The sequence below is a fragment of the Aythya ferina genome (assembly GCF_964211825.1).
Source record: "Aythya ferina genome assembly, chromosome: 18".
Taxonomy (NCBI): domain Eukaryota; kingdom Metazoa; phylum Chordata; class Aves; order Anseriformes; family Anatidae; genus Aythya; species Aythya ferina.
The window spans coordinates 4,796,161-4,819,712 of NC_140317.1; the positions used below are offsets into that span (position 1 = coordinate 4,796,161).

The 23,552-nt window shown below is 55.0% G+C and overlaps 1 protein-coding gene across 1 annotated transcript; it reads right to left on the reverse strand.

Moving 5' to 3' along the window:
- Positions 1 to 670: 670 nt before the first annotated feature.
- Positions 671 to 23,033, reverse strand: PRPSAP1 (phosphoribosyl pyrophosphate synthetase associated protein 1). The gene is made up of 10 exons (XM_084492157.1): positions 22,758 to 23,033; positions 16,973 to 17,025; positions 15,447 to 15,513; positions 11,154 to 11,326; positions 10,604 to 10,719; positions 9,534 to 9,589; positions 8,932 to 9,077; positions 3,088 to 3,158; positions 2,304 to 2,450; positions 671 to 1,707 (listed from the first exon to the last, which is right to left on the reverse strand). Exons 1-10 carry the CDS (start codon positions 22,919 to 22,921, stop codon positions 1,549 to 1,551), a joined length of 1,152 nt encoding a protein of 383 aa, XP_084348283.1. The 5' UTR covers positions 22,922 to 23,033; the 3' UTR covers positions 671 to 1,548.
- Positions 23,034 to 23,552: the final 519 nt, after the last annotated feature.

Here is a 23,552-nt window from a genome sequence, read left to right on the forward strand (position 1 = left end):
AAAAACCCCCAAGGTAAGAGGTGACATCAATGAGCTGCTTGGGGACGCAGCCTGCAGGGCCCCAGGGATGGGCTCTGCCCCTGCGACAGACCCAGGCAGGGGGCATGCAGCCGGCTGTGGGGTGCTGCCCACCGCAGAGCGATCCCAAAATGATCCCAAAGCTCCGTGGGGTCCCTGAGGCACCACAGCCCCAGCCACGCACCGACACGAACACAAACTTCTTTTCCCTTACTGATTAAAGCCCCACCACCTCCCTCATCCCACGAGGCACCCCCCAGCTCCCAGGGAAGCAGGAGGCAGAGCAGACCCATTTGTCTTCTGAAGGATGCTCAACCTCCCTTTTGGGGCATTAAAACCAAGTATATAGACCCCTGGATTTATTTTTCTGGTTCGGGACCCCAAAGCCCTGTGCGGGGACTGAGGAAAAGCTAAAAAAAGCCCTGGAAAAGGCAGAGGGATAAAGAACTTCATGAAGAGCTCATCAGCACGCTGCTCTAGCCCCGTGGGATGAGGGCAGGACACGGGAGCAGCCCTCACCGCTCACGTCTGGCCACAAGGCAGGTCGGGATCCTACAAGGCACAGGGTCACTTCGAGGAAGGAGGCTGCAGGCTGCCCCCTGAGCCTGCTTCCAGCAAAAAACCTGGACAAAAGGACTCGCTGAGCAGCAGCCACGATCAATCCTATGCTCTTTATTGCAGATTCAGTGTTAGTGTTCCGGAGAGCCCAGCTGCAGCAGAGGCATCGTTCCCCCCCCCCCCCTTCCCCAGCAGCCCCAGGCCCCTCCAGCAGCCGTGCCCGGCCGTGCAGTGCAGACGAGTGTTCAAGCGAGGACCCAGAGCCTCGTGTGCCTTTCCCCCCCCCCAGGAGGCACGGTAACGATCCAAGGCTCGCGAAACGAAAAGGCCAGCACGTTAAACTAGCACCTCTTGCCCTGCCGGGAGGTAGGGGAGAGCTCGCTCCCAAGTCATGAGGGGTTTTGAGCTTGCCCCCAGCTGCCCTTCGTGGCTCTGGGCTCTGCCAGCAGTACGTGCCAGGCTGGGGGAGAGGAGCAGAGGCTGGCACGGAGCTGCTGGGCTCTGCCAGCAGCACGCGGAGCCGAGCGAGGCTCCTTTCTGCGCTGTCCCGGGCGAACCACAGCCAGAAAGAGAAACCCCAACGCCGCTTCCTCTGCCGCTGTCCGCGTGCGGCGATGAGCGTCCTCTGTTCCCTTCCCGTGAGCTGGCAGCTTGGCTTTTCTCACTCCCCCCCTCCCCTGCAGAGCAAGAGATAACGCTAAAAAAATAAAGGAATTTCAAAGTTCAAACCCTCCTCACTTCTCCGTCTCTCTGCGGGATGTAGACCCTCCCCACGGCCGGCGGCCTCTCCCGTTCACCTGTAAAGTGCTGGTCAGGTGGATTTGTTCCTATGGGATCTCACGGCTCACCACCCCGAGAACCTTCACCCTCCCTACAAGAATAAACAGCTGTGTTACGTCTATAACTTATGGCGTTGCCTGCTCATGCACGTTTCCCTCTCTTGTGGAAGCCAGGACAGGGGCAGCACCAGCTCTAGTCGTCGACGGTGATGTTGCGGAAGAGGTAAGCCATGGACTCCCCGTTGTGGATTCGCCGGATGGCTTCGGAGAGGATCAGGCTGATGTCCACAGTCTTTATCTTGGGGCACTGCAGCTTCTGCACCTCGTGAGGAACCGTGTTGGTTACTACCACCTGCGGGGCGCCAGGAGGAAAAGACCAGGAATGTATCAGAGACACGATTAATTCGCATTCCACAGCTACCCCAAATCAGCTCCACGGGTCAGGGCAAGGCTGAGAAATCCCCGTATGTCAGAGAAAAAGATGAGATGGGCTTCTCCACCTGGCACTCAGTCTGTGCAGGGGAAGCTATCATGAGCAATCTACGACAGCCGCTACCACGGAGGCCACGAGGCCCGTTCAGACCCCAGGATCTGACACATCGGATCCCGAGGATGAGGTCTGAGATCTCATCCTTGTGATGTGCCCGTCAGCAGCTGGGGCAAGAGGCAGAATGCCTGCGGCGTGAGAGAACGGTCACGTGCAGCCAGCTGCGGTGAGGGAAGTGTCCAGGCAGGGGTGAGTAATATCCGTGCGTGGGGGAGACGACACGCAGAGAAGCAAACCTGACCCCAGCAAGTATTAATCACAGCGACTCGTCTGTGAACAACCACAACCGAAAGCATCTGATGAAACCAGGCACTCCCCCAGGACCAGATTCTGGTTTTTAGTGCCTCAAATCCACCGCCAGGGCCGGCCCTTCCTCGGCAGCCCCAAAAAAATGGGCTCACCTCGTCGATGGAGGACTCCTCTATGAGGCGGGGCGCGTCCGCAGACAGCAGCCCGTGCGTGGCCATCACGAAGATCTTGTAGGCTCCGCGCTCTTTCAGAATCTCGGCGGCGGCCACAAAGCTCTCCACGTCATCGATGATGTCATCCTGAAAAGAAACAGAAACGGCATCAAAGCCAGGAGCTAACCGCACCTGCAGGGCAGGGGGGGATCTGCAAGGTGTTGTGGCTTTGGCCACGCACAAAGGAAAAAAATCCCTGCCTGTTTCAGCTCTGGTGAGGGGCACGAACATCCCTTTGCAAAACCTCGGGCTTTTTCCCTGATTCACAGCCCCTTTTGATTAGTGCACAACACAAACTGTGTGTCTCGGAAACAAAGGAGGCTCAGCTCACGCACGCAAGGCAGGAAGGAATTCTGCCCTGGTGGTAGGAGCTGCACGGCACAGCACCCACGAGGAGCTCAGCAAGGTTTTGCTGGTTTTAAATATTTTAGGAGAATTCTTCACGCATCCCAGATTCATTGACTATTCGTGGATATCTCATGTTTGTAGATTCAAGGGGGCAAAGTTTGCAGGTTTTACAAGGCTGAAGTACGAAGCGTTTTCAACAGAAAGCTGAAATAATCAAAACTTATCACTAAAACTGAAGAAAAATGGCAACAATAATCGTGTTCCCACCCTACAGCAGGGGGTCCCTCCCACCCTCTGGGATAAAGCAGCCCGTGAGAAGATGCTGGGAGGAGGAAGGAGGCCACCCCCCGCCCGCTCCCCTCCATCACCCTCGTACCACGATGATGGCGATTCTTCCTCCAACATCTCCCACCACGGTTATCGGCGGCTTCTCCTTGGCCATCATCACTGGGGAAGAGAAGAAACGAGCCCAGCTCAGTCAGCTCTGAGTCAAACCGCAACCGTCCCACCCTGCACGAGGCCGCTCTTTCCCCAGCGGGTAAGCGCTGCTGTGACCATCCTCCTCCTCCTCCTCCTCCTCCTCCTCCGAGCAGCACTGCTGCCTCAAGACGAAACTCTCGGTTTCTGCAGGGACCCAGCACTGATCTCAGCGACACGTGGATCCAAAAATCTAGCAGATCCTCGTGCAGGGAGCACTACAAAGCTCTACCTCGTCTGTGGGGAACCTCAGCGACTTCTTGCCTCTGCGCTCCAAACCAGGACTCGGGGAAAGGGGGCTGTCACCACTGGGAACAACAACCGGGATTCCCCGATAACCCCTCTCAAAGGGGCAGTGCACAACGTGCAGTTTTTCACTGGCTGGGCTCACTGATTTGGCCAAAGGATTTCGCTCAGGCTGCAGCTCGCTTACTCTTGGCTCACCAAACCTGCAAGGATCTTTCAGCGGACACGAGCGCCTGAACAGCACCTGCAAGGAGAACTTCCAACGTTTTGCTGAATGTTTTAAAGCACGTTAATGGGCAGAGCGGGACAACATCCAGCCCAGACTCAGTTCTACAACCGCAGTGCATCCAGAAGTATACACGGATGATCTGTGCCATGTGGCACGTGGGAAAGATGCGCCAAGAAATGAGGATCCACTCCTCCCAGGCTCTGCCTGCGCACTGACAGGGCTCGTGCACAAGCTCCCTACAAAGCAGCAGCGAGCACCAGGCAGAAAGCCCCAGCAGGGAAGCACGTGGAGGTGGTAGGTGGCTCCGGGAGTTTCGTTAGGTGATAATCTGGGCTGATCTAACCACTGAAGCAAAGAGAACACCAACGTTTGGTAAGGCTGAGCCAGTACACCTGCACCCCCTGCTCGTGTGCTATCCACAGGGAGTGCAAAGCGTCCTCCCGAGGCACTTGGTTTCCCTCCTCTTTGTAGCTCTGCCTGCGAGTGATCTGCCCACAACAGCTTCTCAGGTCCAGAGGACTTTTAGCCACCTAGAGAGGAAGATATTCGTCCTGTGAGACAACCTGCTTCCACGTCACGCTTTACGCTCGAGCAGCATGAAAAAACACAAGGCGCTGCCCGTCGAGAAGCCTGCCTGAGCACTGATTTCAGCCCTCCCGTGTCAGGAGTCCTACCTGAAACTCCCCGTCCTGCACAGCAGGCTGAGCCGGTGCTATTCCCACAGCTCCCCAGCACCTGGCAACACTCAGGGCCCGAGCACAGCTGCGTGAGTCAGGCTGAGGGATGCGATTGAAGCAATTAGCAGGACCACAGCTCCAAAGATTCGTGTGCAGTGCTGCTCCTCGTACACAAAACGCGCCCTGAGCTCACCAGAACTGTACAAAAAGGTGACCAACACGTTCTGCTTTGTCCAAAAGGATGTCACTCATTGCTAGGCTTTGTGGTTAAAAAAAAACCATCACAGCTATCTTGGACTCGACGTTAATTGCTCTTTGGAGCACGCATTCCTCAGCCTCCCTTGCACTGCTGTTGCTGAGGCTCTTATCAAATGCAAAGTCCTATCTAAATCCTGGAGGGAAAGCAGCCTGATGAGAAGGAAGAGTGCTTGCAATAAAGCAGGATTAAGCTTCAGGAGAGATAAGCAGACCATAAATGTCAATTACAGGCACTACCTACCTGCTCAGGTTAGTTATTAGTTTATTAATCTAGTCGGGACAGTAACGCAGCTCCTGGTGGGAGCTACGAAATATCGAAAGGATTACATCTGGCTGCTCTCCCTGCGCATCCACAGACGAGCACCACTTCTGTTTACAGCAGCCAGGTGAGGGAAAACCCTAAGCAATGGTGAACAGATCCCAGGGAGCTGAAACCCAGCACTATTTTACTGAAAAACGTGAAGTTTCAGCAAATCTGTATCTTCCCCTTCCATAAAGGGAGCAAACACACTCCTCGTTAGGCTCAGAGGCTAACATTAGCCGTGCTTTTTACAGCTTTTGTCTGCTTTTGAACGCTGTGTTTCAGGTTTGCTTTACTGTTAAAGTAGGGTAGGCAACGTGTCGACCTACCCGGATCCTACAGAGATGTTCTCCCTTTTCCTTGTTCAATTTTCTCTGCAAAGAAAAGAAAAAAAATTGCAAGGCAGAGATCCACCCCCAACCACATCAAATCGCAAGAGAGCTTCGGTCGCTGCAGCACGAGCAGGGCGCACGCAGGGGTTACTGCAGCCACTTTCCTTTTCTTCCAAATCTTTGGGGGTACCTCTACGTGCACGTCAGAACCGCTGCGAGAAGGTGGCTCGAAAAAATGATTTAAAATAATAAAGAACGTCCTCCTCCCAGACACAAAACCTCTATCTGCGTGTAGAAAAAGAAGAAGGCGACAGAAGTAAGCCACAGGTGTACCTCTGCCAGACGGAGCCCCTTTGATTATCACAAGTTTAGGCCAAAAAGTGCTGCTGATTTTGTTTTTTTTTTTTCCATGGAAAGTCATAAAAAGATGCTGGTTGTATCTGCAGCCTTTTGAATATAAAAAATAACTATTTTTTATAAAGCAGGAATATCAAAGAACACGGGGGTGGTGGGGAAATCAGCCAAACGCTCTGACCTGCACCTTGCTCCTGATGCACACACCCAGGCTCCGCGCATTGCAGGTGAGCTGATCACCGTGAGCAGGCAGCGTTCCCGGGTGCTCAGACCTGCTGCTGCAATCAAGCGGTCAAAAACCGGGTTAAGGAATGCTAAAATTGGGGCTGACAGTTCCCACACCGCTGCGTCACAGCGATAACCACCCCGTAAGATAATGCTGCCTTTACAACAGGGCCTAGGGACAAAAGGCTGCTGGAGAAATGCTGCCCAGAGATCTGGAAGGGCTGATAACAGCGCCGTGCCCCTGCCCCAACCCAGCAGAGATAAGGGGGCAGGGAAGCAGGAACAGACCCAAGGTCGCTCCAGTTTTTCCACCCAGCTTCTCCTCCTTCATGGCAGCTTGCTGGGCTCTGGGTTTGAAGCAGCCCGTCGCCTCCAGCACCAAGTAGGGGGTTTCAGAGCCACTTTTCTCCAGGAGGGGCAACACGCAAAGCTTCCACGGGCACTTGGTAAAGCACGGCCCCGAGCTTTGAGACAAAGGGCACACAAAGAGAAGGTCTCCAAGGCTCCGAGTTCCTGATTTTGGGGTGACACGAGCTGCTGCTGCCATTTTAGCACAGCGCTTTGGGAAGTGCAGCTGGAGGCACCCCTGGCACGTTGCTGTTACAGCTCCACATGCCGCCCCATCACAGCATGGCATCGGCGCACAGACCCTGGACCATAAATAAGCCATTATGCTGCACAGCACTCGTTAATTAAGGGCACGTGATCCCCACCTGAACAGGGAGGAAAGGGACACGCCAGGATGCAGGAGCCTGGCCGATTCACTCAAAAACCCGCAAAGAATCACAAAAAGCATTGCATAATGGCTGTAGGGCTCCCAGCTCCAGGTTTTGCCTCCCTGCTGGCTGCGGCCATGCCCTTGGGGCCCCAAATTGTGGAGTCTTGAGAGGAAGGATGCCCCACATCGATCTGCTCGCAGCCCAGAGCAGGATGCTCTGCTCTTAGTCTCAGTTGCTTCCCCCAGGAGGGCTCCCACTTCCTACCTGTGTTCGTGAAACCTGAGCCAGACAGCCCTGGAGGCTGATTGTTTTAACAACCAGATTCCTTTTTTTTTCTTTTCTGGCCAGTTTTGGGGTAAGGAAGCAGGCAGCTGTGGGTTCCGAGTGTGCCCTACCTTCCACAAACACAAGACGAGCACAGAGCCCTGTTTTACCCCATCGCCGAGCTTTATGGTGCTGGGAGTGGAGGTGCTGGCACACAGGGCAGGGAGAGCTGATCAAAAGCTTTGTTTGATGCGCCACTCGAGCTGGGAAAACACCTTCCAAATGACTCAAGCAGATAGGAAAGGAGGCGGAACCAAGGGGGTAAGCACAGCATTGCCATCCTCAGCCCTGCTGCGTTTTCACCTCTGCTGGACAGAGAGCAGATCCCTGGCAGGGAATGCAGCACAGGCAGGATTCTCCAGAAGCTTACAGACTGCTTTCAGCCAGGTATTATTACCCCAGTGTCCTGCAGCTCCACAAGCAGAGCCCAGCACTCACTCAAAACCACGTAGTATTTCCTAAGTAGTTTAAATTTACTAAGCATTACAAGTTTACTTAGTATTTACTAAGGTCATAAAACTGGAGAGGAAAAAAAAAGCAGCTTTCTGCTGAGAGTTTTGGACAAGCCACACCATAAACCACCCCACAACTCCCCCGTCAGACAGCTCCTGAGCTGCAGCTTGCTTGTTCTCCGTGTGTGCCGTAGGCATGCAGGAATGCAAGGTCATTAGTCAAGGGCTGAGTTTCTGCAGGAGATAAATAAAGTGGTGGCACACAGCAAACCAGTTCACCTTTGGGTAGCTGAGGACTGAACACATTTTTTCCACCGAAACCCTAACGAAACGGGACAGGGGGAAATTTCTGTACGAGCTACCGTTTATGGGGCTGCCCAGCAGCACAAGCTCCCACAGCTGAGATTCCTTCAAGTGACACGACTGGGAATAAAGCTGCAGTTCCATCGAGGCCCTGCCAGCAGCCAGATGTGACATCCTGGAGGACAGAATCCTTTGCGGGGCAGGACAGGAAGCAAAAGGCCAGTGAGTAAGCGTGCACATCCCTGTTTTGTTGCCAGTGCATGAAGAAATCCCCTGTCAGACAGGAGACAACCGCGATGAAGCTCCAAACTTCACTGCGAAACCCCTCCTGGGCCTTGGGGTGGAGTTTCACCAGCATCACAAGCCTGGCTGAACTGATTTCATTACCGAGCGATGCCTGGGTTAGCACAAAATGCCTGCGGTCTTACTTGCCTTCCCCCTCCCTGACTTGGCCACAAACTGGTTGGATGCTCTCCTTCAACTTCAAAAGGGGAGCTGCTTATCAGCAGCCCCGGCCACAGCCCGGGTAATTACGCGTGGCTGCGCAATGGGCGGCTCTGTCCCAGGCAGCAGCACGCTGCCATTCCCACACTGCTCTCAGCCACCCATCGCTTCTGTCCGACCCCCACCTACCTAGAAAGGTGAAATCCTCCCAAATTAAGAGCTGGATTTTGGCTGTTTGTTCGATTGCTGCTGTTGCAAGAACGCAAGCAATCCTAAGGGATCCTACGGGGGCTGTTTTTCCCAGAATAAAAGGTTTCCTCCTCTTTGCTTTCAAGACAGCAGCTTATCAGCTGGTGGCAAGAGCACGGGAAGAAGCTCAGCGATGGTCCCCGAGCCTGCTCACAGCAGCCGCACGAGCACCAAGGCTGTGTGGAAACAGCCCCACGGCTACTGCAACACGACCACCTGCATCTCAAGGTGGAGAAAGCTTCCAGCAGTGACCATGGCTGCACGAGGGGGAAGCAAAGGCCAGCTCATCTCCTCAGGCTGTGCACAGCGGGCTGTCTCAGGGGCCGTTCCCCTGCTAGTTCCACTTTTGCATTGCTTTTCTGGTTTCAGTGAGTTCTGCACCGTAAAACCCCACCTCTAGCACAGGTTTGCCTGGCACTGCTGAGTGGGAGAAGCCAAGGGGAGCGAAACTGGTGCTCTGCATGGCCAGAAAGAGTTAAACAAGGACCTCCCCACGCCTCCTCCTACATCAACCTTTCCACGAGGAAAATTCAACTGCCCTAGGGCTGGTTATACCGACAGAGCCCCACCGGGAGCCATTTCCCACTCGTCTTTTTTTGCTCAGAGATGAGCAGAGAAGCTTAATCTTACAAGGCAGCTCCAGGCCAGGGTGCACGGTTGCATTTTTGACCATCGGAGGGGAGTGACGGCCGTCGTCCATGTCCTGCTCCGTGCACTGAGCCTCTCCGTGGATCACTGCTAGTCCCAGCCGTAGTCTCTCAGCATAAGACTGAGCCCTGCAGGACAACCACAGCACGTCAGATCCAACAAAAAAGGCTGTACAGGATTTCCCCAGGGAAGAGCTTCCCTGAAAAGGACTTTGGATTCCCAACACCCCAAAGCCCACTCTGCCCCCACCACAGAGATCTCCTGGTGTTCCTCTGCACGCCGAATGTTCTCTGACACGGTCAGGCCCTGCTGAAACTCATCATGCAGGGAGCCTGACCCCAGGTGAACCACTCAGGTTTGCAGCAGCAAACTCCAAAATTTACTCCCGTGGGGCTGGGACTACAAAATTCAGCTGCCCATCTGCACCACTACAGATGCCCATCTGACTTCCAGCCACAAATGCCTTATGAAACAGATTGCTGATCCATTTGCAAACCCTCCCTTATTTTTCCCCAGTGTATTCCCCAGCAGCCCAGACCTTTTCCAAGTTATTTTTAAACCAGATAATAAAAAAATCTATTTACCTTTTAGCTGCATCAGGAGATTTGGCTACAATAACTGCGTTTCTGTAATCCGGAATCTGGATGTGATAAAAAACTGTTTAAGTAAAGGCCTTCTTGAGAGAGCACTTCTGGTTTGATTCATGGCTGAAGACCTGCACCCAACTCACTTTCCCCAGCCCAAATCTTCCTCCTGGGGTACAAGCACTGCAAGGCCACTGCACCCCTTCTTTTCAACACCTGTATTTGCATATTCTGCCCCAAACGCCACGCAAATAGGGTTAGAGCTGGCAGTAGTGCAGGGGATGCCATCTGTTCACAGGTCCCACTTTGCACAGGACTGGAGTTCACTACTGGCATCCACAAGCCGTGGGCCTGTGCTACCTGCAGCCGGGTCTGAGAGACGGGGCACAGTGCAGGGAAAGAAAGGGGGCTGTTTAGACCCTGGGGCCAAAGGGGTCAGCCCTGGCTCTACAACACGGAGCCCCCAGTGCCCGCGCAGAGCAGGTTTTACACTCAAAATGGTCAAAAGGAAGAGCTCACTGTGTTTAACCCACCCCACACGGGCTGGCTGCAGGTCCGAACCCAGGCCCTGGGCTCCCCACGTGCAGCAGCCCTGCTCTCACCACGCAGGCATAAATCAATTCCTGCATTTGGGAGACAAAACGCCCGTCCCCAGGCCCTCTGTGTGCTCAGCATTCCTAAGCAGAGCCCAAGACAAAGTCCATCAATAATTCAGATCAGTCAGACAGCCACTGCAGAACAAAGGGGGAGTGGAGACACTAACAGGATTTAAAAGGTGATCAGAGGCAGGGGCATAAAGAGCACCTCTCAGATGGCTCTGGCTCTACAGAGAGCAATGAATTTCAACCGAGGGCTCAAGCTCATCTCCAGCTTATGGTCAAAAACTCGATTTCTATCCAGGTGTAATCTCACGCAATCTGATTTAATGTAGCATTTTCCCACTTCCTTGTGGAACATGCAAAAGGTTTCCCTGAGAAAAAGAGATTCATGAGCAGAGCATCTGATCTAGCACCCCTACACCGCCACGGCGTTAAGCCAAGTTGATATACACAGAAGTAGAGTAACCTCACTTCTTCCTGTATGTACTGAATCAAGAAAGGGGATGCCCGCAGGTTGTCTACGGGGAAGCTGAAGAAGCCTTGGATCTCCTTCTGATGAAGGTCCATCGTGATAATGTGCGTTAACCCTAAGAAAGGAGAAAAAAAAAAAAAAAGTGATTCACTGAGACGAGTCCCACAAAGCTGGAGTTCCTGAACCATCTCCATTTTCCAGACTGTTTCAGTTCTTAGTCAGACCAGCATGCCACGTGTTAAAATGAGCATAAGCAGGTAAAAAAAAAAAAAGTTTCAGAGACATGGGAAGAAACAGGCATGCGGTAAGACGCTGCCCGACCAGCAACCGTGACTATTTCAACGCGACACTTCTAGGCCACTTCCCCAGGCATGAGCTAAAGAAATAAAAATAAACTCCCCCAAAGCAGCTCAGGGTTTTGGCAGCACGCCTGCGCATCTGACAGGAGGAGAAGGGAAGGGAAGGGAAGGGAAGGGCAGGCACCCTGCAGGCTGCCAGCAGCTGCAAGGCAGCGCCCGAGGCGGCCGGGCTGCTCCCTGCGACGCTCACCTGCCTTGGCCAGCATAGAAGCCAGCAGCTTGCAGACTATGGAGCCCCTCTTCCTCATTTTGCTCTGTTTGCTGTAGGGGAAGTAAGGGATGACCCCGATGATGTTCCTGGCACAGGAGGTCTTCAGTGCATAAGCCATTATCAGCAGCTCCATCACGGCAGTGTTCACATCTCTGCAAGATTCAGATGTTGCACACATCAGGTATTTTTCCAGCGCGAGCCCTTCCCACACCATACCCACACTTCCCTCATCGAATTTCCAGGTAAACAGCGTTGTGCCTCATGCTAATGTATGCAAGACCTGCACTCTGATCCTGCAGCTCCTTCCCTCGTGCCACAGCACATCATCAGCAACTGCTAAATGCAGGGGCAGCCACTGCAGCACTGCTGGGCAGTGACTCACTGGGCAGAACGGGATCCTGCGGTCTGACACGAGGTGTACGATGACTCCCTCCATCAACACAGCAGAGAGGGCATTCTCCCGCACTAATGATGGAACAAATGTCACTTCACACAGTATATTCTAAAATAAAACAGGCTTTAGAAGAAGCAGCAGCACGCATGCAGCCACCACAATTTCATCCACGCCAGATTTACCGAGCTGTTTTTTTTTTTTTTAAGCAACATAATCAAGTTACTTTCCCTGCCTTCAATACTGTACTCTGAAGCTGCACCGAGCCCCAACACATCGTTCTGGCAGAGGTCAGCATCTCCTTGCTATCTGACTTACCTAGAGATGGAAGGAACAGCAGTAGAAACCCTGAACAACGTTTACTTGGAAAGTGAAACAAAGAAGGGATGTTGGCAGAGCACACACAGACAGGGATGCACGTAAAAACATCTGCGATGAGCTGCACCACCATGCCTGGCGCACCCCAGGAGTGCATTTATCTGCATCTGGACTCATTTTGGAAAGGAAAAAGAAGGGCCAGTCCTTTGAATTCCTTACAACCAACACCGAGGTGGGCCCCAATCCCAATCAGTGCCTGCAGCACCACAAAGCAACGAGACCACTTTGGAGGTGAGCAATGTGCACGTGGGAGCAATCAGGACTTGTGGTCCCTGCCCTGAATAAAGATGTTCCTGCTTGGTTTTGTTTTTTTTCCAGCAGCCACCCCCCATACCGCTTCCCCGGGAGGGCCACGCTGAGGGTGGCCCTGCTGCAGAGCCACAGGGTGACCGAGCAGGGGCTGCCTGGGGCCACCCTCCCATGCAGAGCATCTCGAAGCCCTGCAGAGCTTTTTGGGAGCTTATATTTTGGGATTACCCTGCAGCCCACCTGGCCTGCCATCCCCAAGCGCCCAGAGACACCATTTCCCATCCGTGTGTGACACCACATTCCTCTAACCACTTCTCCGGGGCTCTCCCTTTTCCTTTGGGACCCAACTTTTATTTGTGGCCCTCATTTGCGACCGCTCTGCGTCTCTTTATTCTCCCGCTGGCTCCGCCGAGCCCCCCGCACAATGCTGCTCGTACACAAGAAAGCTTTGTCAGCTCCGAAGCAGCCAGCCAAGAATTACATAAAACATAACCCCTGCCACCTAGGGCAGCGAGCTAACAAAGAACCACTTCTTCCCTTTGCTGTTCCAGTCGTGCCAGCGCGGCTGGGAGAGGAGAAAAGGATGCTGCTATCAGTATTGTGTGAGACAAAGCAGCCTCGCTTAAGTCTAATTGAAGGTCACCCATGAAATTCAATATTTTCCATCATCGCTTCTCAAATTACTTTAAAAAAATAGTAACAAAACAGAGAACACGACTGCTGCTGCGAGGGGAGGTTGCCAGAAACCTCAAAAGGTGCCCGCAGTCCTCGTGGTGCTGGGGGATGTGAGGGAGAAACTACTGGAGGAGGAGGAACGCCTCTCAGTGTGCAGGTGGGGGTTCACGCTGGACTCTGGAGAGCTGCTCCCTTTGCCCTACCCTCACTGCCCAGCACCTACATCCACAGCACGCTGCCTGTTCAAACCAGGCAGGAACGTCCAAATTGGGGTGCTCAGCCCTGCTACTGAGAGGCCCCAACCCTGCCGAGCAGGGGGCAGAACACGAGGCTGTGGTGATGCTCTCCACAGCCGCCAGCAGCCTGCAGCTCCTGCTGAGCCAGCAACGCTCCTCGTGTCCCCACCAGACCTTGCTCTTCTCCCCATGCCCACCAGGAATCCCTCCCGCAGCTTTTTGATCTGACAGGCAGCAGCCCCAGGCAGTAAGGAGCTCCTGAAGCTAAAAGGCTGGTACTGGGAAGCTGAGAAGTACCTGGTACTGGGAAGTGCCACCCCTTCTGTCTGCTCTCAACTCCGCACCCGCTGCCTTTGTTTGTCCTCTCCTTGTTCTGGCAGAGCAGTGCCTCCTACCTGCCACTTATCCAGAGACCTCTGGCAGATCTCCCGGTAGCCCTCAGCAGCACCAGGAGGCTCAGTTTCCCCCACACACGCCAGTCCCTACACCAGCAGCCCCGGATGACACCTGGCACTGGAACTTCTTTAGTTCTGCTCCATTTTTTGGACCAGGAGCTTGCATCAAATATTCAGCTCTTTCTGTTCCATCTCCATGCATTTAAGATGCAGACTGTGGGTCCACGCTGCAGCATAACAAGGCTGTCTCCTCTCCCTCATTTTCCAGCAAGTTCTAATACTTCACTTGCTTTTTGAACCAGAAATGAGCGTAGAAGCCCTACTTTCAGGTTATCCGACACGGTGGTTGTTTTTATTCTTGAAAAGCTCCCTGAAGCCCTCTGCAAAATGGAGACGTCCTTGAACCTGTCCTCTCGAGCAACGCAGCAAGGCACAGCTGCAGCTTGAGAATAAAAGATGATTTGTCTGTACAACAGTGGCACCTCGACCGAAGGAGCTTCAGCACTTTTGCTAAAAGGACCCATTTCTCGACCCGGAATAATCAGTTCAGATTACAGAAAAACAGGAGGGTAAACAAGCTGAGGGCAGGGGAGGTTTTCCCCATGAGCTTTGTTAGTCCCCAGTGCTCCGAGTTCTCTCTCTGAATTCCTCACCCGTCTCATGTTCACAAAGCTCTCAGTTACAAGTAATTTGGGAGAACTCTCCCAGCAGGGGCAGCAGAACGGTGCCGCTCACCTGGAGCACAGCCTGCAGCAGAGGGTTCTCAGCTCGCAGAGATTCAGCTGCTCCCTGGGGGAGGAAACCCTGAGAGCATCTCTCTGGAGACAGAGGAGCTCCAGGAAAACGCCTCAGCCTGCAAGAGGAGCTCCACAAGTGAGGAGCTGTAGTCCTCCCGATTCTGTTAACAGGCCAAGCATTACAAAGAGAAAATGAGTGTGAATTCTCAGTGGGCTGTATTTCTTCGGAAAATATCAGTTTCCAGGTTATTTTGCTACCTGCTGGAGCTCTGGTACTTACTGGTGCTTGTGATCTCCAAAATCCCAGCAGAATTTGCTATCTTGGAGAAAGCTGTCAGAACTGGAACACCTTTGCTTTTGCTCATGGTGCAAAATGCATCGGATCAATACCTCACCTCTGAGAACAGCACCTCCCCTACCTGCTCTTGGTCATTCTGCAGGTTTCATTTGCATCACTTGCACATAGGCTCCCTCCCACTAACTTGCACGGACTGCTTGGTCACTATCAGCTGTCCCATCCTAATGCCATCTTCGTACCCTACATCAGCCAGGAGAACAAGGCTCCTGGGTCAACAAGTGGTTTTCTGGGACCAGGGTTGCTTTTAGCACTTATTTTTCCTCTTACTCCGAGGCTAGAACAGCCCAAAGTAAAAAATAAAAATAAAAAATTGGCCCACTTAAGAAAATGCATCACATCTTTAAGAATTACACGTGTGGAGGAGGGAAGGAAAGGATTTCCACACCACTCAGTTTCACACCACTGCGGGGAGAGGGGCAGAGTAATCCAGCCTGTGATGGAAGCACGAGCTGCCCTTTTGTTGCTGGCTCTGCTGCTCGGTAATGGGAACAGAGAGGAAATTGCACGTCCTGAAATGGAAGTGCCAGTCAGAAATCACCGAGCAACTGAGCCTGCGAGGACACCCCCACAGCCCAGGGGTGCTTCGCTTCGCCCCATCCGTCGGGCTGGCTCTTGCCTCAAATGCCACTTGTGCTGTTGGATGGGACGCGGCTCGGTTTGCTGTGGTGAGCGATCCTCTGGGAATTTTAACAGCTGAACGCTGTGTTGTGTCCTAGATTAAGTCAAAGCACTGAGATCCCTGCAAAGAGACATTGCCGTGCTGGCTAACGGCTAGCAAGCTAACCAGAACGATCTGCTGGAGCAGAAATTAAAAGCACGTCACAGGTGTAAAACCCAGCCACAAGTCCCTTACCTGGGGATGGTCTGGATAATGAAGATATCCTGTCCCCGGACAGACTCTTTTATTTCAACTCTTGTTTCTGAGGAGGAATGAAAACACAGGTTTATTCCCAAACGTCAGACTTCCAGCGATAAGACATGGTGTTTTAAATAAGGCATCACGTTTTAATGACAATTGGGCCCAGAGGTCGGGGAAGGCAGCAGGACTTGTGTTTTTTTTCCAGAGGCCAGCCCTGGGAAGCAAGGAGCTGGCACCGCATTCTGGTGAGTGAGCTGCATTTACAAGGCAAAATAGGCTGACTGGCTGTTACCTTGCACCTAGAAGGCAGTTACTGAACTCCCAAGGAGAGATCCTTTCCATTTCTCCTGCTGAAAGCCGTCAATACCTCATTCCCTAGCTAACAAAGAGCCACCCCAAAGCAGAACATCCTCCGGTACTCACCAGGTTAGCCCATCACACCCCTGCAGCAGTGCTCAGAGGAAGAGCTCCCCAGCTGCACTACGAAGCTCAGGGTATCTCAACGCTGCCATGAGCTGGAAACCCGAGTCTCCCCTGAAAACGCTTCCTACAGCCCCTTACTCAAAAGGAAAAGCCCCACAGCAGCTGAGCAAAGCCAAAGGTTTCCCAAAGTGCCCTCCTGGGCTGCTCCTTTCCCACAGGAGCAGGGATAAGACAAAAGAGAGCGAGATGTGCTGGGCTGCAGAACCCAAACCTACCCGTCCAGACATCTGCAGCAGCCTTAAGGGACCCTGCTGAACGGAGGATGATTTATTGGGCAGTGACGAGGAACGGCTTCAGCCCCTGAAGCAGGCAGCCCGATTTAAAACCGACCCCAGAGGGCAGGGAGCTCTGAGCAGCACGAGGCAGCCCAGGCACAACCTCACGCATCGCCACGTGGCTGTCCCGCTGCTCCTACCAAAACTCCTCGTGGTGACCCAGAGCCACTTCCATCACTCACTCACTCGCCTGAAACTCTCCTGAAACTCTCTTTCAAACGCAAACAAGACCTTGAAGTGGTAAAGGACTTTGAGCCAAACTCCGTTAGCCAATATCCTCGAGTTTCAGCCCAGCACAGACAACTGGAAACGGGCAGCTGTGACGTTTAAAGAGATGCAAACAGGCTCCAAGAGGCACAGGCTCCAGCTCGGCCCCAAATCTGGGCTCTTAAAGGCAAGACAGGTGCCTGTGAACTGCCTGTGGCGGGGGGAGGACTGGGAGCAGGGAGTAATTTCAATTTTACAAGGCATTACTTCAAACTCAGAGGATGGCTTCCTAAGCACAACAGCAGGTGATGTTTTGTAGCAGCTTACACCCGAGGTAGGAATCTATCACAGATGAGAGAGAGCTGCCAGGCAGGGAAAAGATAACCCAGGGAACGAGGCACACACTAATTGCTCTGTCTAAGGTTAGGCACAGGAGCTCAGCACCACCAGGAGCAGCAGCAGGGCTGAATCACTGCACCTACCGGACGGGTCTGACTGTCTGCAGCTCTAAGATCACCCCAAAACAGGTTTGTGAGCAGCGAGGGCTTCTCTTACCTCCATTGGTTTCCTGATACACCACGGATTTCCCCAGCTCAGCGCCGAGACGTCTGGAGAGGACAAAAAAAAGGAGGTTAGAAACGGGGGCACTGAGCGCTTCGTGAGCCAAATCCTGCTTGGGGAACGTGGACAGAGCACGAGCTCTGCCCAGGGGGAGCCGAGCACCTCAGCCAAGCTGCAGGACGCGTCTTGCCTGGTGCCAACACATCGGGACGGAGCGTTTGGGGGCTCACACGCAGCCGTGTGTGTGCCCTACAGCCGGTCGGGGCCGTCACGCACCCGTCCCGTCGGTATCAGCCACTGAGCAACCCATCCCACGACCAGCACCACCCAAGGAATCGGCACAAACCCCACAAAACTCCGAGGAAGAGCCCACCCCAAAGGCTCCTGTCCAGCGGAGAGGTGGCACGATGGCACCAAGCCTCATTTTCTGAGGAAAACCAGCAAAAACGTGTTCAAATTACACCAGCCAAACAGAAACAGGGCTCGGGAGGCACCCGCCTCCTGACGCTGCTACATGCTAAAGATTCATTTTGGAGAGCGTGTTGAAATGCTCTGAAGTGCAGACTATTCCCCCGGCTGACACTTCTGCCTTTCACAGTCCCAACAGGTGATCCACTGGGAAGTATTTAGAGGCACGTGTGCCCAACCAGCAGCTCCTGGACTCAGCTCCGAGCCCCTGAGCTGAAGTCTCAGCTCAAAACTACCCTGGAAAGTGAGGCTGGGGCAGCTGTGACGCCCCAACGCACACGGTGTGTTTGCTGAAGTGGAGCAAATCCACAGAGGAGTGGAGCAAATACACGGGAGCAACACGGAGGAGTTTTGTGACGCCTGGAGGATGCGGCTGGCAAGGTCCCAGGCGTGCACGGGACGAAACGAGAGCCCTGCTGAGGCAGCACGGCGTTAGCACAGCTTCTGTGCTGCTGGAACCAGGAATCGGAGCGGCAGGTTTGGCCAGAGGAAGATTTACACCGAGGGCAAGGGCAGAGCACAGCCCGAGCCAGCCTCAGAGCGCCCATTTGGAAGAGGCCGCAGAAAAATTTCCACTTCCTATCATTTTGCCCTTTTTTGCCTTCATTCCCAGCTCTTCTCTTTCCAGATCAGAAGATGCAAATCTTCTCTTTCCGTGCAGAAGCTCCCGGCTGCTCGCTGCGTTAGACAGCAGAGGAATTAAGCTGACAGCAAGAATTTCATCCGCGTTTGGCTTCAGCAGCCAGCACCCAGCCAGGCCAGCGGGGCTGTCAGAATTACATCAGGCTGGCCGCAGACACGGGCAGGTCTTCGCTAGGGAAAAGAGGCAGTCAGAGGTGATTCGGAGCACTCCCACCAGGGATCCAGCTCGTGCTGCCGAGGAGAAGGCTCCTGGTGTCGCAGCTGAAGTGTTCTCCGAGCAAAATAAGCTCCATCAGCAGTCCTACTACGTAGTCCTACTGTGAGGGAGGACTCACAGCACAATCCTTGGCTATAAGGGGACTGCTGCTGGCACAGAGGGGCTTAAAATTGGGAGACGGTCAGGCTGGTGTCACGCAGCCTGCAGAAGTGTCACAATTACCAGCTCCACGCACACACCAGAGCACCAGCTCGCTGCTGGAAGCTCGCTTCTCCACCCCAGAGGGGCAGAAGCTCAGCCTGGTGCTGGTTTTGGTTTTTGAAGCAGTGCTCAGAGCTGGGATCCATGCGGGCAGCTCCATGCAGAGGGCTGGGCAGGGCAGGGATCAAGGTACGGCTGCTCCCATCTCTTCAAGGCTTCATCCCGCAGCCACTCACGGCTCCTAAAAGGCAAAGCCCTGCTCCCCTCTGCCCTGCTGTCCTCACACCAGCTCTGGCACCCACCTGACAGTGTGCAAGAGAAAACAAAATTCTCTTTAGGGCTTAAAAAAACCCTACTGAGAGCAATCAGTAAAAATTTACCCTGCTCTGGGTTATCTCTCCCTACAAGCAGTGCCCAGGAAAGGTGAGCGAGCTTTCCACGGTCTCAACGCAAGCCAGGACACGAAGCTGTGAGCAGAAAAGCATTTTGGATCTGCCTGAAATTCCCAGCCCAAACGTGATCAGCCCGTGGCTCAATAAGGAAGTGCCACACGGCAGGATGTCGGGAAGCGCGAGGTTTTATCAGGCCTTGGGGCTGCCAAAAGCCGTGGCACCGGGCTCCCGGGCCAAAGGACAGGTGGGTTAAGGACATGGTTAATCAGAACTGGAGACACAATTCACTTCTGGCTTTTGGTTTCAAGCTCCAGCAAGTCTTTAGGAGAGCACAGCTCCACGGTGTTCCCTGACCTCTCCTTCAGGAACAGCTCAGGAAGACATCAGAGCAGCCCCTGATGCAGGGCCAGCTGCCCAGCGATCCTTATCACCCCCCGGGCTCCTCCTCACCTCTCTCCCTGCACCCCCAGGGCCCTGGGGGATCCCTCGCCATCTCCCACCACTCACCCTCTCCAACCAGCCTATTTCCAGCTGGCTGTCCCTTCCCCTCGGTCAGAAACACGCTGCAGTTTCACCCTGTCCCCTCTGCGAGCTTCTGCCACGGTGCTGCCGTGTCTGAGACGCAGGAGCTGCTGCCAGCTCTGCTCCTCCTGCAGCACAAACTCCCCAGAAAAGGACAGGGTTTGGAGACGGGACACAGCACCCCATGAGCTGACACCCTGGGGTGCCCCTCTGGTGCTCTGCCTCTTGCCAAGCTGACCTGAGGAGGAAAGCTGCTGTTATTTTTCCTCCCTCCCATCCAAAGCTCCTTCCTCCAGCTGCAGGAGGCTGCTGCAAGGCCTCCCCCCCGCTGCCAGCAGCAGGGCTCGTCTCCAGCTCTCACCGAAAGCGCTGCACTGGCTTTACAGCTGGGCACGGGGCTCCCCGGGACCAAAGATCAGAACAAAAGTCCCCGTCTCTTCCTTATTATTCTGTGTCGCTTCGGTGTGCAGTGCACGCCCAGGATACTCACAACCTGCACGCTGCAGAGCTGCAGGAGCAGCGGGGACACGGCTGGAAGCTTCACAAATCACAGCTCCTCCAAGGGGGACGTGGCGGTCGTGCCCCCGTGCCAAACACCGCGGTCAGAGCAGAGCGAAATGCATCTGTTGGGCCCCGGGGATTCAAAGCGAATCCCTCCTCCTTCCCCCAGCAGCACGCAGAGCCCATCGGGGATCAGAAATGATCTGGAAAAGGCCCCAGAAATTATCCTTCCCCCTTGCAAACGCAGCTCGTCATCAGCTGCCGAGCGTCCCAGTTAAGCAGTTTTCTTTCCACAGGGGAAAGAGTTAAAAAAAAAAATCCCCATCAGTTTACAAGACAGAAGCGAGCGGGAGGTTTATTTCTCTCTGCCATCCCGACTCCGAGGAGCACCCCTGGTAGTTTCACGGAGTATTTGGCTGTCCTGAGCCAGCACCATCTCCTCTCCCTCTCCTAGGCAGGAGCTACCATAAACAAAGGCCTGGGAACTCAGAAGGAGAGCTGAATCCACCATCCAGTCCCTCGGCCCAGTAGGAAATGGTAGAGATCGGCAGCGGGCCAGGACGCCACGCTCAGAGCCTGCACCCAACCAGCTCTGGAAGTTTGACATTAAATGCAGCAGAGATGGAGCAGCCTTCAGGTGACTCGTTTGTATCCTGCTGCTCCTCCCCGGGGTTAGGATTTTAAGAAAAGGTAAGCTCGGAGTCCTCAGGTATCAGTTTTGCCTCAGGAAGGGATCTTCAGAGTCTCGTTTTCACCCAGCTGGTAACAGACTGAGTGTTCCCAACAGCTTCAAGGCCACTTCTAGGCATCGCTTACCTCTCCTGCCATCGCACCTCCAGGCAGAGAGCAACGGAGCCTGCATGGAGAAGGGCCCCAAAAGGCCCTACCCCGATATTAGGAGTTGTCTTCCTTCAAGGTCTTTTGCTGCTCATAGTAAAGCTCAATAAACCCTTTAAGAACGCACTGTGTTCTTAAACTCACCCCAAAAGGCTTCTCCACCTCTACTAAAAGGCACAACCGCCCCAGCAAAGCACTGGGATGGGACACAGATGGGAAGGCAGCAGCCCCGCGTCTTTAGCCACCTGGAAAAACAAGGGGGGCACGGTCAAGGTGGTGAAACTGCCCCGGGCTCCTACGGGAGGGCAGTGCACAGCCACAGCACGAGAGGCTGAAAAATACCACGTTTTTTTGGGGAAAAAGCCCCCAGAGCCTCTACTGAAAGCACGCTTTGGGAAAGACAGCCAGGAGGTCGCACTCTGGATTCTGCTGCTGTTCATCCTAGAGCATCGCTGGGAGCCTTGCAGAGGATGAGGACCCTCTAGACACAGGTTCCTCCAGCAGTAGCAGTGCTTCCCGACACCAGGGAGAAATTCCAGACGGTTTTGGCACCTGCCACGCATCACCTCTTGCCAGAGAGAAGCGAGTACGAACAGCGCAGCGCCCGGCCAGCTGTGTGCTGCAGCCTGTGGAAGCCTGCCCTGCGTCTCCTCTCATCACATCTTCGGAAGGCAGCAAGTTATTTTTAAAGACAGAGAGCAGAAAATGACGATTGCCGCTTTGCTCGTTCAGGCCTGAGAGCTCAGAGCTCGTCCCCTGTCCCTGGGGGCTCTGTCACAGCCCGCCTTGATGGAACAGGACGGGCCCTCCCCGGCCCAGCCGGTTACGCAGAGGCTGCTCCCAGGCTTGTACCAGCGAAGGGAAAGCCATCTGGAATTGACCAAATATAGTTGGAAACCACACCAGAAGACCACCCACCAACCGCAAAAGCTTTCCACTCCCAAACGCGTGGATTTCCCACAGCCAGGGCAGCCCGTCGCTGTCATCCAACGCGTGGCCAGTCAACGCCGGCGATCCCAGACAAACAGCGGAGTCAGCTGCGGGGAGATTACCTGTGCTAAGGGCTGAACACCCTGGTTGTTAGGCTAGCTGGACTCACAGCAAAGCCTTCTCACAATTTAAGGCCACACACTTGCTTTTAGAGATGCTTCCAATTTAATTTCCTACCCCCTCGAGCAGGGTGAGGACGCTACCTGCCGTGGAAGACAAACGAGACCCCCAATTTTGGGAGCAGCGCCATAATGCGCGTGTCCCTGCTTCTTAGGAGCTCAGCTGGGAGCTACCACTTGTTGGCTGCCCCAGTTTGCACGGAATTAACCCAAAATGAGAGGCGAGGCGTCGGTGGGGACCCCGCGCACCAAGCGCCACATCTCGGGGCCGGCTGTTACCTCCCGCAGCAGGACCCAGCGCCTCCATCCCCACCGCAAGCAAGCTCTGCCGAAAGGAACAGATAGAAAAAAAAAAAACAGAATAGGGGGAAACCACGACATTTCTATCCCTAAACCAACCCCTGTTTGCTTAGCACAAGCTGCCCACCGAGACGCCAGCAGGGCACCAAACCCACCCCAGTCAGCGCACGGATCCCCTCCCCGGCTCCGAGCGGCGAAGCAAACAAGCTCCCAACCCCCTGCCCACAAATTAGCAAAGTTTTAACCCCCCCCAAAAAAAAAAAAACAGCTGAACGCTTTCTGATGCCGATTCCTCCAACCTCCACCTCCTCCTGCCCCACAGCAGGGGCTGCGTGTGGCACCCAAAGCTCGTCGGAGGTGCCAGGCAGCCGGGGTGTTTTCTTCACCAGCTCTGAAAAAAGAGCTGAGGGGGCTCGGGCAGCACCCAAGGGTGGTCAGGCAGCACCCAAGGGGCTCAGGCAGCACCCAAGGGTGGTCAGACGGGGCTGCTGGAAGCTCTCCACACCAATCCTCGTGCACAGAGGGATCCGCAGCAGGGGTGTGCGGCACGGGGAAGGTGCTGGAAGCCCCAGGGCCCGGCGGGCACTCACTCGGTGATGCGCTTGGCCAGCTCGGTGCAGGCGGCGGTGGAGTTGGCCGAGAAGACCCGGTAGCCGCTCCTGGCCGCGTTCATGGCCAGCGCCTCATGCGGCCCCCGGGGAGCCCGAAAGGGAGGAAAAACAGCTCTGTGAGGCAGCAACAGCTTCCGTGGCATCCTCCTCGCCCTCCCCGCCGACGATCGCCGCCCCCCGAGGGGTGGGGAGCAGCAGCAGGAGGAGGAGGAGGAGGAGGAGGAGGAAGGTCTCGCCCAGCGATGTGCCCGCCCAGAATGCACCCGCGGTGAGCCCCCAGCCCCCGCGGCACCCCAAAAAAAGGGGCTGGGGGCAGCCTGGGGGGGGAATGGGGGTGGAAATGGGGGGCGGGGGCTGTGTGGGGGGGTCGCTTTTGGGGTCGGGGTCCTCCTGTCAGAGGACCATAGAGGTGAGGGGAGAGAGCGCCGCCCCCGCCCGGCCGCCATTTTCTGCCGCGGGGGAGGAGCGTCCCCCGCCGCCATCCTAGGTGAGGGCACGGGGCTCCTGCCCCCGCGGCGGGGCGAGAGGAGGCCGCTGCCGCTCGCACCGAGCTGGTACCGGAGGAGGAGCCGTGAGGACGACTCGAACTCCTCCGCCTGACTCCTGGCGCTTCCCGAGCGCGGCTGCGGCGCTCCGCGGTCGCTTCCCCTCTGCGTGCCTCTTCCCGGGCACGGCGGTGGCTTCGTTGCCCGCACACAAGATGGCCGCCGCCCCGCCGGAAGCGGCGCGGGGGCGCTCTGGGCTCCGCTCTGTGGCAGGCGGGGAGGGGCGGGG

Coding starts and splice junctions, on each gene's coding strand:
- PRPSAP1 (XM_084492157.1), bottom strand. CDS start 22,921: ATGCCACGGAAGCTGTTGCTGCCTCACAGAGCTGTTTTTCCTCCCTTT. Junction 15,514..16,972: donor GTATCAGGAAACCAATGGAG/GTAAGAGAAGCC, acceptor ATTCCTCCTCAG/AAACAAGAGTTGAAATAAAA. Junction 1,708..2,303: donor AGGAGTCCTCCATCGACGAG/GTGAGCCCATTT, acceptor GGCGCCCCGCAG/GTGGTAGTAACCAACACGGT.